Source organism: Rhinolophus sinicus, linkage group LG05 (genome assembly GCF_036562045.2).
Source record: "Rhinolophus sinicus isolate RSC01 linkage group LG05, ASM3656204v1, whole genome shotgun sequence".
Lineage (NCBI taxonomy): Eukaryota > Metazoa > Chordata > Mammalia > Chiroptera > Rhinolophidae > Rhinolophus > Rhinolophus sinicus.
The window spans coordinates 45,083,095-45,104,644 of NC_133755.1; the positions used below are offsets into that span (position 1 = coordinate 45,083,095).

Here is a 21,550-nt window from a genome sequence, read left to right on the forward strand (position 1 = left end):
AAATAATTAAAAAATAAACACTTAAAAATATATGTACTACATTTACTTGAAAAACCCTTAATGTCAGCAACTGTGTTTACTAAGACAAAATATCACACATTAAAAAAAATTAGTTTAAACCATGTGAACTTTTAGACAGACCCATTGCTTTTCTTTTATAAACAACACATGGTAAGTGGTGTAGTGATAATTTCGAAAAATCTGATGAGGAAAATAATGTATAAATTTGCATTTTGCTATATGAAAATTGTATTTCTTACAGCTAATTAGAAGACTAATAAGGTTCTCATAAATGGCACCAAACAAATTTAGAACATATCCAACAGGACAAACTAAAACACTGCCATAAGGGGAATTTGGCAGTGTCAACCAAAATCACATGGGCAATTAGCCTTTGACCTAGGAATCTCACTTCTTGGAATCTGTCTCAGAGATACACTGGTAAAAACACAAAAGAACATATGTTCACTGCAGCACAGTCAGTAACTGCAAAGGAATGGAAACAACTCAAATGCTGACCAATGAGGGCTAGGAGAATATATCTATCATAAGAGACACTACACACTTTTAAGAGGATTGAGGAATACCAATTAATAAGCTATATACTGCTACAGAGCAGTTTCTCAACCTCTGTTCACTAATGCCCCTCTAAGAAATCTTTTTAGATATTTTTATTCTTAATCATCCTCTTAAAATTTTAATATCAGAGATATACTATGTATCTGTTTATGTACTATGGCCCTTTGGAGGGCCACAAACCATTGTAATATCCAAGATTTTTTTTCACCCTTCAAGACCAATTTTTGCCCCCTTGGGGTGATAGCCGCTATTGAGAATGCATACTGTAGAGTGATCTCCAAGGTGTATTGTAAGGTGAAAACAGAAAGATGGATAAAAGTATGTATAGTATGCTAATGCTTATCGAAGATGAGGAAAAGATGGAGAGATGGATGGATAGAGGGAGGGGGTGAATGGATGGATAAATATAAACTAAAACTTTTTAAAACAGTGACTTATAGGGGTAGCTAGGGAGAAAGGGGACTAGGATAGAAGTTAAATAATAACCTTTGTTTGATAGATTTGACTTTGGAACCATGTAACTACTTAACATATTTGTAAAACATTACATTTTTAAAAATTAATCCTTAATTATCAAAAGAAAATGAACCTAAGTGTGTATCCAGTTAGTGACAAATCTACACAAAGATAAATTACAACAAGCGACTTTAAAACATAGTAATTTATCTATTCATCCCACAAAGGATATATCTTAAGAAAAAGAAATCCTATGTTTGTAATAATCACAGTGTTAGTTCTGAGAGCATTCAATTCATATTATGGGATAAAACAAATGAGTAATTATGTTGACATCTTTAGGAACCACCGTCTTCAGCTTATTCAAAAGGAGACACATAAGTAAGATTGAAGAAGTAAAAACTCTATAGTCCTGAATTTAAATGGAAACTATCAACATGAACTCAGATTTCTTCTTTATAAAGGGAAATTTATTTTCTAGCTCTGTCCACTACAAAGGCCACTATATTAGCCAGGAACATCTTTGGTGTCCAGACTGTAATTTCCAAATACCATTTCCCACTAAAAGAAACTAGAGCTCCTCAGAGAAATGGCAGATTACAAGTCTGGGGCAAAAAAATATAAAATATGAGTATCTTGTCATAACACAGAGTAAGAAAACAATCAATGACTACTCAGGAATCATATCAAAGGACTCAAGAATGAATGAATGTCAGGAGGTTCCTACAAAAGACAGAACAATTTGAACACTGGTAAAAATAAAAACAGCAAAGAACTTGAACACTTCAAATATATATAAATCCATGTGCTTCTAAAAATATTACACTCATCAGTCACCTTTGGAAGATGCTAGATATTCAATGTATTATTTTTAAAAGTGCTAAATACGGGAAAAGAATCTAGAATTTATCCTGCCTATGCTTGTAAGAGATGTCTTTCACAGTTATCAAATAATTGTATGTAAAAATATTGCTTTAAGAAAATATTCCAGTTACTAAAGGAATAAGGAAGTATACAATTAGAATATCATGATTTGGAACCCATAATGAGATGATAAATCTAGGCAATGAACATCAAATGGAGGCTAATGTCACGAAAAGAGAGACACTAGATAAATGCCTCTTGACTGAAATATACACCACTACCTATTAGGTACTCTTGATGAAAAGTAAAACTTAAATCTGGTCAAGCATTTAAATCTAACTACAAGGTTATAGAAATATAGGTTTTTAAAAGATGTATTCAGTTGGCAAATTCTGGACTGTGAGAAGTTTCTACAAGACAAACAACTAAATTTCTTCAATAAATATTTTGAAAGGTAGAATACAAGAAGAATGAAGAACTACTATATATCAAAAGACACTTGAAATATGTCAACCAATTGCAATTATAGGTATTATTTAGATTCTGATTTCAACAAACATACTATAAAATGAATTTTGAGACAAACAGGAAAATTTGAACAGTATTTGAAAATATGCATATTACAGTTATGTTTTTAAAATCCTTATCTTTCAAAGATACATAATGAAATATTCATGAATGAAATGAAATGATGGTTTGGATTTGTTTCAAAACAATCCAGGAGTAGGGGGAGGGTACAGAGAAAAAAAGTTGGTGATGAGTGTATGACTCACTGATAATACACAATTTATCCAGCTTCATACAACTCTCTTCATATAATTTCCTCTATTTTTGAATATGTCTGAGTTTTCAATAAGTTTTTTTAAAAGCCGTAACAGGGTATAACATAAATCTACACTATAAATCTAACATAAATCTACACTTTCCTATTGCTTGGTTCTCAATTTTTATGAGATCAGAATCCCTTGTAAGGCACATTAGAGGTTAACACTCAGGTATATGTTACCTTCAGGTATGAATGAATAATCTTCAACACACCTCAACAAAAGAATTATGGTAAGAAGTCAGTATGATTGTACCTACTGATGTTTGGGCATCAAAATAATAAAATTGTCATTTCAGCATATGTGAGGTTATTTAACCCCAGATCCTGTCTTAAATAAATGAGTAGCTTCATTTTTATGCATTCTTTTACTCATTTTAAAGTCTATAAATAAGAGTAGACATGAATCTCAATACTAACATTAAATAATATTTATTACATAATCACAGGTATACAATACATACAAAAAATTTGTCTAAACAGATCCTTAAAACTTTCAGAATTAAAATGTTCTACAAGATTCACCTATTCATCCTTTCTCTAGTCTTTTTTTTTAATATTCTTGGCTACTTTGACAATAGATGTAATAATAATTGCCTGCACATTATTATTAACCATATTAAAAATATTTGATAAATCTGTTAAAATTTTTTTAAAGCATATATCCTAATAATCACATACAGTAATGTATAGTGGTGAAAGAGATCTACTAAAATGACAAATAAGTAAAACATCACTTTCTGAAAAAGTACTTAGGTCCATATATGCTAAATAAATTGGAACAATTCCAGTACTTCCTATTTCAACATGCTTCAATTTGTACATTAATTCAGATCTTCGACTAAGCTGTGTATTCACTACAATGACCTTTGTACTGCTTTTATCAAAGATTTATGTATCAATAAACTCTACAGTAATACTAGTTTCATGAAATAACGGAAAGACTGGGTTGTGGCTTCATCCCAGAACATACAATGTGGAGGCTTTCTTATTATAATGCTTTGAAGATCTAAATTATACATTACATCAGGATCAAAGAATTTATTAAATACTTTTGATACTTCCAATAATAAAAATCCCTTGCAAGGAATCCAGAGGTGACCTCAGATCAACGAAACAATAAGCTGGAAACTACAATTAACTGAATGTTTTCCACCTTTTCTTCCAAAAAAAAAACAAACCCAAAAAAAGGTTTATGACTAGAAAACAAGCTAGTTTCATTAATTTTTATGCTAAAATCAATTACCATGGTAGGTCCTGGTTCAGCAAATCTATAACTCAATCGCCTCCAATTTAACATCTTTCATATTATAAAATTAGCACTGATGTTCCAAGTGATCTATTGAGGTCCCATAAATACTCAATCAAATATATTAAAAAGCATCCACAGCTCTCGGGTCAGATGAGACTTGGGTTGAATCTTGACTCTACTGTTTTGTACCTTTCTGTATGACTTGGAGCAAGTTATCTAAGAGTTTCTATGCCTCAGTTTCCTTATCTATTAAATTGGGATAAGATTACCTATCTCATAGAGGTTTTCTTTTTTGGGGGGGAATCAAATAATATATGCAATATCTACTTAGCACAGATGGTCTTAGGTTTTACAGCGGTGGTGAAAGAGTAATGGTGGTAATAAGTAGTAAGAAAAAAAAGTTTCCACGTACATCTTTACAATAACAAAGAGCAAATAACAATATTACATCCTTGAATTTCAAGGGAACTGAGGGTTTTCTATACCAAAACCTGTAAGATTATCATGGTTCAAATATATTCGTAGGCCCATAATGAGACTTCTGTATTACATCTGCTTAACAAGTATTTGAACATTATGCTGAACCTCAGCAACATTTTCAGTTAAATTAGTATAGGCCACAAATAATATATTTTGTTACACTGATTATCATATATTTTTTATTGCTAATAGCAGAATTTCATTTCATGAGTAATGGTTAAAAATATGTATGTCCAAATAATTCAAACTGCCCAATTTTGCAACAATTTAGGCAGTAAAATCATTTAAAATTGTTTAAAATTATAAAAATCAACAAATATACAAAAGATCCATTTTAATATTTATGAATTATGCAATGAGCCTAAATTTCCCACTGTGTAAATTACTGTTCACGTTCAGAAGAGGGAATCACACCATGGGATTTTTACACTGAAAACAGATACACTGTACCTCTAACACATTAGTAGAGCCTTCTTTGACTAGAGACAGGAAGATGCTTTAGTTGGAAACTTTGTTTTTTTAAAAGAATAAAACTATGTAGGAAGATGTTACCACTTTAATTCCAAATCCTGATAAAGTAAAGTATTCAATAGTAATTAAAAACCAGGGTTCTCGATTCTGGTGCATGTTAGAGTCTCCTATAGAGCTTTTAAAAAAGAGATGTGCAGGCCTTACACTCTAGGAAGTCTGACTTCATTGGCTTGGATGGCGTGTAGTATGCTATACTTAAATTTAAAAATAAATTTTAAAAAATTAAGAAGATACAGCATGTGGAAAAACTGAAAACAATGTTTCAGTTTGAAATTCATTTCACTGATTCACTTTACATAAAGAAATCATGATCTAATAAAACAGAAGTGGAAATAAAAAAAAAAAAGCTCTTTTGAGAGTTCTAAAATGCAGCCAGGATTAAGAACTACAGTCATACATAAACTATAAATGGTTAATTAAGGATGATGATATGGAAAGCAAAAGGAAAGAGAATAAGAGAATGGTACAAAGAGTCAAGATACATTTGGTAATATCCAGGTTAATTCAGATTCTGTAAATATGTACTAAGATGTATGACATAGCCCTTGCCTGAGACATTTAGGGCCCATTAGAAAGATTTTTAAAAAAGTAACACAAATGACAATAAAATATGGTAGAATGGTATCAAATTTCATTAGATAGTATATACAAAAAGTTCTGGGAGTTCAGAAGTCACAAATATTTATACAGAAAATAATATCAAGGCCAAAAAATATAGACAGAATGAGAAAAAAGAAAATATACATAAGCATTTTTTACTACCACTGACTAGGAAATATACAATATTAGGTTAGTAGTATACAGAAAAATCATACACAAGTAAGAATATTCAAATTCTTTTTAAATAAATAGCAATTTCCAATCGTAGTAATTTGACTATTCGAAAATTTTTAGTATGAAAGCTCCCTTAAAAGCATTAGAAAAATAGCTGAAAGCAAACTTGGACTAAGATCTATCAAATGGAAAGAATATTAACAAATTAATACAATAGAGTCCTCTGATTCTACTGAAAGATTTCTTATTTTAAGTATGACTATGCTTTTGTAAGATATGCCCTACAAAAAATGATTAAAATTTGGTCTCTTGTATATAAAAAAAGAGAAAAGTGTATGAAATTCAAGTACAGCATCTCTTATCTCCTACTGGGAGAGAATAATAATGTTAATAAACTAAGAACACAGGTTACACCACTAATGTTTATAGTAGACAAGAGACCTATAATACATGTTATCCTAATTGATCAGACAAAAATATAGAGCTCGAAACTATTCTTACGCTTCCAAATAAAGTTAAATGGCCTTAAAAACAGTTGTGAAGCTACAAAAGAAAGTAACTAATATTGATATTTAACAACTTTATAGCAAAAAAAATGATGAAGTCGAGAAAAGTAAATCATCAGATAGGATTTTACAATAATTAAAAGAAAACAAAACAAAACTGTCAGCCTTAAACTACTTCATCTATAAGACATTATTCTTCCTTCATTAGAAAAACCTTTTCTTTTACAGTACTTTTATCTTTGAAAATTATTTGCATATGAAGATATTTATGAGAAGTACAAACTCAACACAGTTCTGATATCAAACTTTTATACAGTGATAACTGGACTAGAACTGACATTGGATAGGCAGCTTTACAGAAATGTTTCAATATGAGGAATAAACACTCTCTATACATGTGTAAGTTCCCAAAAAATAATAGTAGAAAAATATTTAAGCAAACCATAGACAATCAGAATATTTGAAAGTCCTTTTAAAAATCATATACAGCAGGTCCTCCACAACGTCCTTTCGTTCAATGTCCTTTTGTTATAACGTTAATGAGGGGGGAAACAAAGATTCCCAGCTGGGGCCACAGTCTCTATAACTCTGCACGCTCTCCCCATGTCTATGTAGATTTTCTCTGGGTACTCCAGTTTTCTCCAGAATCCCAAAGATATGCACATGAGATGACTTGGCATGTCTAAACTGGCTCAGGCTGAGGGAGTGCAGGTGTGGGTGTGAGTGTGCCCTGTGATGGAAGGGTTTCCTGCCCAGGGTTGGTTCCCGTCTTATGCCCTAAGCTGCTAGGAGAGGATCTGGCCACCCCAACCCTGAACTAGAATGAACAGGTTGGAAAATAATTCTTACTTGTTTTTATTAATCTTTCTTAAATGTAGGTATACCTCACATTTATTTCAATGTTTACTATTAGAAGTGTTCTGAGTCTTTATTTAGAAGTCTGGTGATGCGCCCGTGACCAGAAATGTGCCACAGGAACTTAACTCTTGTTCACAGCAGTTAGCCTATGGCAAAATTGGTTTCATTATACATCGTTTTGCTGAAAGTCACAGTATCCAAGAACCCATTCACAACGTTAAGTGAGGACTTAATTCAGTATCTTTTTTATGAAGGACATTTTTTCTTTTGAGTTAAGGTACAAACAAAAATTAAGGTTGAAGATAAAGGTAAACTCTTCCTCGGGCTCAAAATAGATTATAAAATTTTCATTCCATCTTCCAATAAATCATAATCAAATAGGAATAAATATCAACCAGGTTCTTAAATATTTTCTAGATAGCTTTGGATGACTATACTTTGCATCAATGTTACTGGGCATAAACTTGTGAGCCAAGGAACATAAAATAAATTGCATGTCCTTTGGGGTAAAACTGAACAGTTTTAGAATTTATGTTTAGTAGGCAAGTATTAAATCTTTGATTCTATTTCTCAGCACCGCTCTTTTCAGAGTACAAAGCAGTCTACTCTGCAGAACTGGCTCCCAGTATTCATTAACATTTATAATATTATACAGTGGTGGTAAGTGAAAAATACAGCTTCCGTCATTATAGAAGTCCATTCTTATAAAGTAGTGACAAAAATTAATATTATTTATTTAAAAATATATTTCACATACATTCACAAAAGACAAATATTTTAAATTTCAGATATGAAAGGAAAACTAAAAATCATTTAGTCACCCTGGGTTCCATGCTGGAAAATCCAAAGTAGGCTTGAAAGGACTATAAACCACCCAAAATTACTTGCAAAATCTTATGTACAGGGTTATTTTTATGAAAGGAGTCCAACGACAGCTTTCAACAGATTCTCAAATAGATTTGTGACTCAAACTTTTTCTGTAAACGTCAAAGTCTGATATGTTCCTCTCCTAAGGTTAGACCTCGGTAGCAATCCATACATTCATCATTATGCGGTATTGCACTGTATCAGAACTACTCAGTAATTTCTGTCGCCCTCCTCCTGCCAAATAAATTGTAGAAACAGTGTGAGCAGAGAACATCTCTGCTTTGTTCATGGCTATAATTCCAGTATTCTGCCTGGTGTCTGACACATAATAGGTAATCAAAATCATTTCTTCAATGAATGAATCAATCACTTATGTAATTAAATTGGGCCAACTTTTAAAAAATGCTTTCTAAGTGTTCCAATTATATATCCTTAGACAATAAGAATTTATAATTCAATCAAACTTATTTTGAGGCTAAGACTATCTTAAGTATCTATTAAGTTTTAGAGCACATATCTTCCATAAAACTTCTTTGTAGTTACTCAGTAGTATAAGGTTTGGATAGGTTTCCCAGCAAATAAACTTCCACAAGGACACTGCAAGCCTGCTTAACTGAATGAAATTTTGATGGCTTGCAACTGGTCTATCTGTAAACTAAACATTTTGATTGAATATCACACAAAATAACTGAAACCCTAATCCTAAAAGTTATTTCCAAAATAAGAACTCAGGAGAAATTAGATCTTTTCCATCACCATGTAGAATTTTTTTGTAATGTGATAATATTGACTAAAAATCAGAAATAAATTTCATTATTAAATTTAAAACCTATTCAAGAGCTTTTAAAATGAACTTAATTTTAGATATATTAGTCTTCCTCCCTGTACCTTGATCTACTGTCTTGACAAAAAACTATTTCAACATTTTCAAAATGTTATCATTTTCAGTTGTAACTAGCCTTTCATTGACTTCATCAACTAGAAAATTTAATTTTGTTTCTCCATCCAAATGTCTCTATAAATATTGGTCCTTATGGTCTTTGTTTATTTAGCTAAGACTAAAATACCAGAATGATAACATCACTAAACAAATCAATCTCGAAGAAAACATACCATGTAACTTTAAATATATTCACACTTCTTCAGCTAACATTAAACACTAAAACTTATCCTTTAAAAATTGCTAACGTTATTTCTAATGGTTTACTTAATGGACATACCGGAAGCCGTGAATGCCCTGAAGTTCCTGCTGTAGGACCTCCTGTGTTGTTGCTATTAAGTCCAACGCTCCAACAAATTCAGAAGTAGATAACAACACCTGTACTGTAGGCTGAGTCTGGTGTACAGTGGCCATTAACTTCAGTTTATTGTACACTTTAACACAATTATTTCTGGTAAGTGCCAGTCTTAAAATGTGTAGTGATCCTTCACACATTACTTTGTCAATCTGTGCAATTTTATCTCGAAGCATTTTTACAGCCTGGGAAGTTTTCTTGAGGTAGTCCTGCAATTCGTGTTGAGAGGTCATTGCATGAAAAAATGCTTCTGAACGTAGAGAGATCTGGTGAGCAATGTTTACTTCCACAATATCCAGATAATGGCTCAGCTTAAGAGGGAAGGAAAAAAAATCATGGAGTATTATAAGTATACCTTCCTTGACTATCCAAATACTTTCTGAAAATGATACAAGATTTCTACATGTATTTTAAATCCCATCGTGGGAACTGTTTAATTATGGGATCCTTGATAACATAATGGAAGGGAGATGAAAGATATAGACTAGAGATTAATAAATGTAAGACAAATGAGTTAGAAGGTGATTTACCTTCTTCTGCTGCTCCTGCCATTACCACCCTCCAAACACCACCACTTTCTAAAAAGTAAGAATAGCCCCCCAGTCATCTCAGATTATAATCTACTGTAGCTTCAGAAATTCTAAGATCTAAGAGAGCATGATCTCATCCCCACACACCACTGCCAGTACCAACATCACACAGCACTTATCTGACTACAAGATGATTATAGCTACCATTTATTAACCTCCTCTTTCTGTGTACCAGGCATTGGTATTTTATATACATCATTTTCTAATTTTAACAATCTTGAAATACAGATATTATTATTATTCTCATTTTACAGATAAGGAAACTGAGGCCCAGACACATTAAATCACTTGAATAAAGTCACGTGGTTAGTAAGTGGCAAAACTAAAATTTGAACCCAGGTCTGTCTGGCTCAAAAGCTGAAGTTCTTTCTACTATACCATGCTGTCTCAAAATGCTAAAAAATCCACAAAGAAAGATTGGTAGTCCAGTCACAAATTATAAAAAGTACTAAAATTCATACTGATTTTTTTCATGGCTGCTAATTTTACATTTCAAAAATTATTCTTTTATCAATTTGTAAAACTCAGTTTATTTCCAATGTATTTTCCTCTTAAAAGGTTGACAAATGCCTTAAACAATCAGCTCATATATATGTATTTGTAACACTACCAAGATGAATTCCCAGAGTAACATATATTAAAAATGTTTTCTAATTTCAAATATGGACTTCTAAGACTTCAGTTGTCTTTTCTTCCTTTCTAACTGCATGTGACATTTTTGGCTACATTATTTTTCCATTTCCTTCTCACTTTTTCACTTGTAGATTCGTCAACCTAGCTCAAACTTTAGGCATTATCTCAGAGAAGTCACAGCATTAAAGGATTAATTGACTTTCAACATTTAGGACTCATAAGATTAGAAGAGATTATTTGGTTACCAAGCTGTTTCCTTAAAACCATGCAATGCAGGATCACACATATCTTTAATAAGGCTCCTTCAGTAATCTATTAGGTTGGTGCAAAAGTAATTGCTGTTTTTGCAATTATTTTTAACCTGTTAAACCACAATTACTTTTGCACTAACCTAATATTATACTATAAAATAGGTTTCAAACAAGAAATTCTTTCAGTTTAAATCTCTTCAGTTTATACCTTTTTGTTCTTGTTATCTTCATCTTCAATACAGCTGTTCATTTATTTACCCAAAAAGCAATGTGTGGACAAAGGTACTAGAGTACACTGCAAGCTAAAATGGACTCAGTTTTCAGAATCAATGGAGAATGGGTAACTCCTTTAGGACAATGCTATTCAGAAGGCAGTTTATATGCTGCTGCCAGTCTGTAAACTGTTTAACAGGTCCATGACAAAATAAGGAATTTTGCTGGAAAGTAAAATCAACTACATCACTAAGCCCACTGCACTGTTTTTTCATAGAAAGACTTTCTTAATGAAGGAAACAGTGCAATGATTTACATTCTAGTGCAAACTCCTTATCTCATCGCAGACCAGCACTTTGGGTACCAATACATTAGGATACAAATTTCTCTGATCCTGGTTGTACCATCCCCCCCTCTTTAAAGCTGGCAAGATAAAACAGCTGATGTCAATCATAAAGTGAGTTTGAAAGTGCTCCCTTAGAAACCTGTCTTCCATTACTTATCTAAGAACAGAGCAGAATGAGGAGTGAGAATGTAAATATACCAACCTGATTCAGCAACTTACAAAAAAAAAAAAATCCATTACTGTAGTCACTTTAAACATTTAGCGTAAGAAAATGTTTTCATTTGAATTTCAATGATTTTGGCAACTTCCAAAATCAATATTCCATTGATCTAAGGCATTAATATTTTGATAATTCATTTCCTATTAAATTTCTATAAACTGAACAATTTTTAAAGTATTCCTAAAAGTATCTATGTAGATCAATGAGATTTTTATTGGCTTTTGTTGTTTTTCTCTTTTGAGGTATTATTCTACCAGAGAACATACTTATAATGTGAAAAAGTGGTCGGGGAGTGAGCTTATGTCTATAAACCCATCATTTTCATTATATTTATGAGTTTGTTCTTACTCAACGAAAATCTTTATAGGTCAAATGTTACCAAAAGAAAAAGTGAATTCATTTTCATTTTTAACTATAAAAAAAAGGAATACTCATGATTCTTTCCCTACATTTCTACTCCTGTCCTCCCCAAGCTAGGCCTTTCTTCAGTTACTGAAGAGGACTGGACCTATTTTTTTTTCAGTTTCAGGTGTACAAAACAACATAATGTCAGACCTAATTTATTGAATAGTCTTCCTGAGACAAGCTTTCATACTGCCAGGAGATGTCACTAGACTGAAACAAACAAAATGCTTTCTTTTCAATAGTTTAAGAACCACAGTTTTAGAAAAGCTCTAAACTGGGTGCTGATAGTGAACAGGTGAAATTTTCTGTTCAAGTTTTACTTCCTGTTCAAATTTTAAAAGATTCTTGATATGTGAGTTATTTTTAAAGTTCTACATTTTAAGTGATACTGAAGATGTTGACTCCTGAAATATAAAACTTTGTAAAAACTTTTAAAGCTGCTGACTGGTAACATCAAAAGACTAGGCTTTACAAAACTGAAAATACAATAGGAATACTGGTGTGATATTTTTGCTTCAAAATAATCACCCTTAACTATGTAAATGAGAAAAAATAGTGCATCAGGAAAAGTTGACTTTCTGTGCTTTAAATCATAAAAAATATAAAATTGGTCAAATATTGTTTGGGATAAACTTGAAGCAATTACAATTACATGTGTTATCTAATATATCATTTCAATTGAAATTCCATCAATTGCTGTTTCAGATAAGAAGCACTCAAACAATAAGTTTTTCCTTTTTTACCAGCACAACTGTATTCCACTGAATCAAAATACTGTTTCCCCGAAAATAAGACCTAACCGGAAAATAAGCCGTAGCATGATTTTTCAATAAGCCCTACCATATAATATAAGACCTGGTCTTATTTTCAGGGAAATATGGTAGGGCTTATTTTATATTACGAGCATCCTGAAAAATCATGCTACGGCTTATTTTCCGGTTAGGTCTTATTTTCGAGGAAACATGGTACTATTACTTCATCAGTTAAGATTCGAAGGTTTACAATCAGTAACAATAAAATGAAATTAAAAGAAGTACTGCTTACTAAATAACTAAATCTGAACCCATGCCAAGTAGTACCACTTAACTAGAATAAAATTTTCTACATGGAAAAAGTAATGAAGAAAATACCTTTTCTTGTAGCAATTTTGAGGAAGCTGCATCACGATTTCCTTTTCCACCAGCAGTATTAAAATGAGACCATGGTAAAACTGAATTAAAAGTTAAGGAATCGTCCAAGGCAAAATCTGGTTTCATAAAAATCTATCAAAAAAATGCATTTCCCTCTATTAGATAAATATTTTCTTTACATCCATTATTCCTTCTAATATCATAAAACCATTAAACAATAATTAACTTGGATCTCAAGCATAAACAGCAAAAGAAAGTTATTTACATAAACATCTGTATAAAAATTGTAGGAATAATGTCTCATCAAGCTAAAGCTGCTCATGAAAGATACGAAAATGTTTTTTTTGCCTTTACCAGTGGAGATGATCATCCCATTACAACTTGATCACACACACTAATGCAGTCCCACTGGGCACATACCAAAGGGAGACATCATAATTATCCTAAAATTTCCATATTATTTTCTACTGATAGTGTTTTTTTAAAAATGCCAAATATCTATTTCTCTATACTTATGTTTCTACTTTGGACTGCTCAAAATTCTTTCAAAACTGGTTTTATAGATTAGACATACACAAAATTTAAAACCAAAATAAATTTCAATTTTATGAAAAGCTTATTCCTTTTCTCTTACATATCACACCCCTCTGGGAACTAAATCCTACTCGTTTGATTTCCTAAATATCACCTGAATCCCCTTCTCTTCTCTAACTCCACAGCATTTCATCAGCACAGCTCTTCATTATCTCTGGATTAACAGTAAATGGACACTTAGTGGTGTCCTTCACCAATCTATCTACTACCCTGCTGTCAAATATTATCTCTAAAATGCAAGTATAACTGAATTAACTGCGGATCCCCATGACCCACAGACCAAACTCTTTAGGGCATCAGAAGCCCTATCACTGTTTTGGATCCACTTATCTCTTTGTAACTTGTCACTCTCACTATTTACAAGTTAAATTCTAGCAGTATCCAACTACCTTCCATATCCTCTTATGCTTAAGTATGTTTATATATGCTTTTGGCATATATAGAATGCCCTTTCTTGCCTATCTTCCTAGAGCATATGACCCAATTGAAAGGGCAAATATGTCTCTGTGTATGGCATAGAGATTAATCACCCCATCTCTGAACACAAGTGCACCATGTATTCTTATTTATCTCATACTTCACAAAATTTATCTAATATGTGTAACTCCCCCGGAAGACTGGATTTATAGCTTATTAATCTTTGTATTCCCAACATCTAGCATAAACTTGAAACATGATTTAATCAATTAATTTATATACTATATTTCATTATATTTACTGATTCATTTCATCTATATCCAAAAATTGTTATGAATGTGATAGGGAAAATCTAACTAGGGACATGAGTATATTTTCTAGTTACTGCTTTAGTATAATTGAAGGTACTGATTAATTCAATAAATATTTACTGATTATCTAACTCTTATGCTAGGCACTAAGGGGGAAAAAATAAATTATTACAGAGGTACTAATCCCAACGATCTTTAGTCCAAGAAATGTGATAAAATATACGCATAAATATCTAATAAGGGGAAGAGTGCCAAACGCTTTAAAAAGGAAAGCTGGGATCTAGCTAAAACGCTATGGGAATTCAGCAAAGGAGCCAATTATCTTCAGCTAAGGGGAACTGTATTCATGAAAAGTTGCCATTTAAGCAAATGCTTGTAAAGGATTAGATATGGGGAGATGACAGACAAGTTTTCCAGAACCATGCAAGGAAAGTACAGAGCTAGCGTAAAAGTTTGGCCGAAGTAAAAAATGTAAAAAGATTACTAGGCAAAAATTAAGAGTGTGACCATGATGGAAATGAATAATGAAGGGCCTTAAATTACAGTGTTTGAGTTTTATTTTACAGAAATTAAAGAACTTTTTAAAAATAACCTCCCTCTCCTTTTTGTTTCTGACTTTCATCTGTCTCTTCTCACCCTAAAGAGCAACTACTACAGACCTATTTGAGAATCTGATGAATGCACTTGATTCTTTCCCCAGGAAAAATCCTCATTTATTATATATCTCTACAAAATTTCTCTTACAAAAAAATTTATTTTAATAATTTGAAGGGGGGGTGGCCAGATGCCTCTGTTAGAGCACGAGCTCTGAACAACAGGGTTGCCAGTTCAATTCCCACATGGGATGGTGGGCTGTGCCCCCTGCAACTAAAGATTGAAAACATCGACTGGACTTGAGCTGAGCTGCGCCCTCTACAACTAGATTGAAGGACAACGACTTGGAGCTGATGGGTCCTGGAGAAACACACTGCTCCCCAATATTCCCCAATAAAAAATAATAATAATTTGAAGGGATAGTAAGATCAACAAAATTATTCGTTTGGAATGGAGAGACTTAAATACATTTGTAGGTTTCGGTGATGAAGAAGTTGCAAAAGAGAGAGAGAAAAGAAAAGTGATGCAACAAGGTCCCAGAAGAGGCAAAGTGATCAAAGTGTCAGAAAACAGCCAAATGAAAGCTTCTTACAAGGCAAAATTGAAGATCAAACATTAAAAAGCAGTATTCTCATTTTTTAAGCTTTATTACCTTAGGTACTTGCTCCAGATCTGTCCTGGATTTATCTGTGGAAAAAAAGGAAAAGAGAAAATAAGAGTTTTTGAACTTGTTTTCATTTTACTGCCATAAAATATATTTTGACAGATTCAATGCTGTACTAGGTCACAACCAAGTAACCACAAAGTTTCTTCCTTTAACAAGTATCTATCAAGCACCTCCTGTATGCCTAGTAGTAAACAAATTACTGAATAAGACTTATGTCTCAAACAATTTTAAACAACTGTATAGTAGCAAAAAAACAACTAAATACATTTCACGTCTTTTTAAAATGGACACAGAAAGCTCGATGTTATCTTTTTAAGTTTTGGTGAGATTAAGTTTGGCACGCTATGCAGTTTTAAAAAGTGAATTAAATTCTAAAATAGGAATCTTTTTTTATTGTTCAAAACATCTACCATCCCACCCAAATTCTCTTTTGATAAAAGATTTTTAATATCATATTAATTTTCTTCTTATACATTTTAGTTTGTATCATCTACAAACTTATCTGCAATTGAACCTATTTTATTATACCTTCATCACGCCAATCAGATCTCAGACAAGGTACCCTCCTTTCCAAAACTAACCTTTCTGCATTTGGACTCTATCCCTCTTCCTCTTCTGTGAGCTCACTTCACCAATTACTCTTCCTCTCTCTGTGTCTTCAACCTCTTCCCCCTTCTAACAGCATTTTCCTCTCTGCATATAAACATGCTCAGTTCTCTCCCATTAAAAAACAGACAGGAAAAAAAAGAAAGATAAAACATAGGACCCACACTAAGTTGAGGCAAGGGAGGACCTTGAGTGTAAAATTTAAGGAAGCACTCACTCTCAGGGTTATGCAAATGCCTCTCTTACCTCATCTCGTCCTTCTACTCTGTTCCCTCTGTAGTTAATACCCTATCTCTCAAATCTTCAAATCACATCCATACTAGTAATCTCCATTTCTCTCTCTTGTATTCACTCCTTAGTATATAGTATTGAGGTTTCTGTAACTACTACTCCAGTTTAAATGCTCTCTCTAAGATCTCCTAAACTGACAGATCCATGAAGACTTCTCAGTGTGCAAACTGATCTATCCCTGAAGTATCCTGACACTGTAGAGTAATTGTCATGCAGGGTCTCCGCTCTCACTCCCCGCACAAGAACGCAGGATATGGTGAGGCCAAAAAGGAACAACAGAGCCATAGATAGGGGGTTCATACCACTATATTCTCAATGGCGGCCCCAAAAGCAAACATCCGACAGTACCCCAATGAGGGATCCTCCTGCACCCCTGTCTCGCCGGCGGCCGGGCGAGACACAGGAAGTAGGATCAACACGATCTGCAATGTAATCTGTTTGCTAACTGCACTCGATAGCTGCAATCCGCCATCTGCTTCTCTGCCAACCAACCAACCCACCCACCCCCTAGAGTGGCCATGGCAGTTATATTAGTGACTAATGGCTAACCGGTAATAGCTGATGACCACCCAGCCACAGTGGATGGCCGTCTGATTACAGCTGATGGCCATCTAATAACCGAGCCAGCACCTTTCCACGTGAGGCCGAGAGCCTGGAAACTGCTTTCTGGGACTGTCCCCACACTAATCATTCTCACTTCTCTGAAATTCTCACTACCTTTCATTTCTTAGGTGAAACTCTCTCTTGGTTGACTCTCCTATCTCTGACTACTTCCTGTTAGTCTCCTTCACAGGCACCTCATTTTCTATCTGTCCCTTAAATGTGACAGCTTCCTGTGTTCTAAGATCAGTTCTTTTCTCACTATTCACATCCTCCCTGGGTGATCCCATCCGTGCCCTTGGATTGCCCAGCACGCTGTCTATGATACTGTCTACCATACTTACATCTCCAGCCCAGATTCCATCCTGTGTTCCAGGTTGCATACCAAACCTACAATTAAACGAGCCTCCGTGTCCAAAATTCCTCTTCTTATATTGCCTCTCTCACTGAATTGTACGTAACCTAACCAGCTGCCCATGCAAGAAATCTGGGAGCCATCTTGAATCAACTTGCTATATTACCATCAACTGACTGACCACCAAAACCTGTGCCTCAATCTCTCAAAGGCCTAATATCCTCTCCATCTTCATTACAACTATTGGGGCCACATGATTTCTCACTTACAATATTGCAATAGCCTCCAATTGTCTCCTTGCCTCCAGTTTAATCATCATCCACAAACTTATTATCCACAACTATTTTCACAGTGAAATGTATAATCATAAATCTGATCATGTCTGGTTAAAAAGATTTCGTAGCTCTATACTGCTTTTAGAAAAGAAAAATTCCTTAGCATGGCATACAATGCTGTTCTTGATCTGACTCCCACCTATTTCTTCAGCTTCATTTCTTGCTCCCAGAAGAGCCAACATACTGAACTCTTGTGGTCCCTTGAACATGCTAATTTCTCTCTTGATTCTATGGCTGTGTATAAACTGTTTCCTCTTCCTGGAATGCCTTTTTCCAAATAAATCCTTCTCAATAGTTAGTTTAAAACATAGGCAATCATCATCAACTCTAGGAAGTCTTTTAAGGCTAAGTAAGGAGCTCTATAGAATCTTACTGCATTGAACTTACTGCTTGATACACAGTGCTGCAATTTTCAGTTTATTTATTTAACTTTACTCAAGAGACCATCAGCTTCTTGATGACAGAGACTACTTCTTATTCATCTATTTTTAATCAAGAAGCAAAGTACCAAGCACCCAGATATTCAATAAGTATTTGTTGAATTGAAGGATATCACTACCATGAAATCCAAAATTTTTCTCTTAAAAGCTTTTAGAAAAAATTATGAATTTAAGCTACAAAAATTTCACTAGAAATAAAAATTATAGATATGACAGACAAGTTCCAAAACTTAAGATTTTAGTTCATTAATATTTATGTTATACTACAAAGAGCATATGTTCATCTACACATTATCTACAAATAGCACATAGTCATACCATGAGTATGTAAGAGAGCTCTGTCAAAGGTATCTTTAGGAGGACAAATATTCTTGCATCTCTCGTGAATCTTCTCTCTCTAGTAAAAGGACAATTAAAATGTCATCAAATACTATGTGGGAATATGAGAACTCAAAGCATCAAAATGTTTCACAACAGAATATCAGAATATATCAAATTAGTTTTATGATTTTTAAATATGAAATCACTAGCCTCTGGAACTTAAATACAAATAAGTATGCTTAATAAACCAAATATCACTGAGATGTAGCAACACCCATATACTTATCCCATTTTACATAATTATAGTAAAATCTCCACAAAATTAGAATGATGTGGGAAAGCAAATGAAATTCCTCACTTATTTAACAGAAGTCAATTAAGAGAATTACTTTTTTTAAACAAGAAGAAAATTTGGTGACCTATATACCTGAGATAGAAAGGTAGTTACTAGTTGACACTTTTTGAGTCAAAAAAAAACACCACAACAACCCCAGTCTGATTATCAGATTAGATGACCACTAAAAACACTGTTATTTTTTCAGAAATACCATAAACAGGACAAATAGAAAAGTGGAGTGTGGTAAGGAAAAACACTGGGTTAGTAGTGTTCAGTTTTGATAGCAGTTCTATCAGAAACTACAGAAGTGTCTTCCAAAGCAGCTGTACCATTTTGCATGCCTACCCACAATGAATGAGAGTTCCTATTAGTCCACAGCCTTGCCAGCATTTGGTGTTGTCAGCGTTTGGGATTTTTGCCTTATTTCTAATAGATGTGTAGTGGCATCTCATTTTTTTAGTTTGTAATTCCCTAATGACATGTTATTGAGTTATCTTTTCATATGCTTATTTGCCATCTGTATGTATTCTTTGGTGAGATGTCTGTTCGGGTCTTTTGTCTATTTTTCATTATGTGGTAAAATTACATAAAATTTACTATTTAAAATCATTAGTAATATTGACCATATTTTCATGCACTTACTGGTCATCTGTGTATCTTCTCCAGAGAAATGTCTATTCAAGTCCTTTGACCATTTTTTAATTGGGTTGTTTTCTTATTGTTGAGTTTTAAGAGTTCTTTATATATTTTGGATTCCAGTCCTTTATCATTTATGTATTTTACAAATATTTTCTTCCAATCTCTGGCTTGTCTTAACACTGTCCTTCACAGAATTGAAGTTTTTAATTTTAACAAAATCCAACTTGTCAATTTTTCTTTCATAGATTGTGCTTTCAATGCCGTATCTAAAAAGTCATCCTGAAACTCAAGGTCATAAATTTTCTCCTATGTTATCTTCTAGAAGTTCTATAGTTTTGCATTTTACATTTAGGTCTATGACCCATTTTACTTTGATTTGCATGAAAGATATAGGTAGTCTGGTTTAAATTCTTTTTTTTGTACATGGATGGCTAGTTGTTCCAGCACCGTTCATTCAAAAGACTCTTCTTTCTCTATTGAATTGCCTTTGCACTTTTATCAAAAATCAGTTGACTATATTTGTGTAGGTCTATTTCTGAGCTGTCTATGCTGTTCCTTTGTCCTATATGTCTATTCTGTCACCAATACCATACTGTATTACTATAGCTTTACAATAAGTCTTGAAGTCAGGTAGTGTCAATCTTCCAAATTTGTTCTTCTCCTTCAATACTCTGTTAGCTATTCTCTTTTCCATTTCCACATAAACTTTGGTATCAATTTCTCAATATCTACAAAATAAATTGATGGGATTATAATTGGGATTGCATTGAATCTATAGATCAAGTTGGGAAAAACAGACTTATTGACAATATTGAGTCTTTCTATCCATGTACACAGAATCTCTCTCCATTTATTTAGATCTTCTTTGATTTGTTTCATCAGAGTGTTGTAGTTCTCCTCATATAGATACTGTATTTTGTTTGATTTATACCTAATTATTTCATTTTCTTTGGCGCTAATGTAACTGGTGTGTTTTTAATTCAAATTCAAATTCTACATCATTAGTATATAAGAAAGCAGTTAACTTTTGTAATAATAACCTTGTAACCTGCAACCTTGCTATTATTGCTTATTGGTTGCAGAAGTTTTGTTTTTGTTTCTTTGGAATTTTCTATATAAACAATCACATCATCTGTGAATAAAAATACTTTTATTTCTTCCTTCCCAATCCACATAGCTTTTATTTCTTTTTGTCTCATTGCATTAGTTAAGGCTTCCAGTATAATGTCGAGAAGGGACATTCTTACCGTCTTACCTTGTTACTGATCTTAGAGGGAAAGCATCTAGTTTCTCACCATTAGCTGTAGGGTTTTTATGGACGTTCTTCATCAAGTTGAGGAAGTTCCCGTGTTTGCTAAGAATTTTTATCATGAATGGATATTGAACTTTGTCAAATGTTTTCTCTATAGCTATTGATAAAAACTCAGGATTTTTCTTCTTTAGCCTGATAATGTGCTGGATTACACTAATTGCTTTTTGAATATTGAATCAGCCTTGTATATATGGAATAAATCCCACTTCGTCATAATTCTTTTTCGTATGTAATTATTTTTATACACTGTTGGGTATGATTTTCTAATACTTTGTTAAGAATTTTTTGCATTCATGTTCATGAAAGATACTGGTATGTAGTTTTTCTTTCTTATAATGTCTTTATCTAATTTTAGTAGTAGGTTAATGCTAGCCTCATAGAATAAATTAGAAAGCATTCCCTTTGGTTCTATTTTCTGGAGTAGATTACCAAGAATTTCTGTTTTGAGAGGTATAATTGACCCAATTTCTTCAATAAGTATAGGCCTATTCAGAGTATCTATTTCTCATGTGTAAGCTTTGATAGATTGTGTCTTTCAAGGAACTGGGCCATTTCATTGAGAGTATCAAATTTGTGGGCATCAAATTATTCATAATATTCTTTTATTATCCTTTTAATGTCCATGGGATCATAGATGATGTGCCCTCTTTCTGATATT

General features: G+C 33.1%; 1 protein-coding gene across 1 annotated transcript in view; it reads right to left on the bottom strand.

The window, feature by feature from the left end:
- Window positions 1-21,550, bottom strand: part of VPS54 (VPS54 subunit of GARP complex) — a 57,844-nt gene that overhangs the window by 32,299 nt on the left and 3,995 nt on the right. Inside the window, 4 exon segments of the mRNA XM_019717893.2 lie at window positions 9,211-9,596; window positions 13,074-13,205; window positions 15,642-15,676; window positions 18,602-18,680. Of these exon segments, the coding sequence (XP_019573452.2) occupies window positions 9,211-9,596; window positions 13,074-13,205; window positions 15,642-15,676; window positions 18,602-18,680 (632 nt within the window).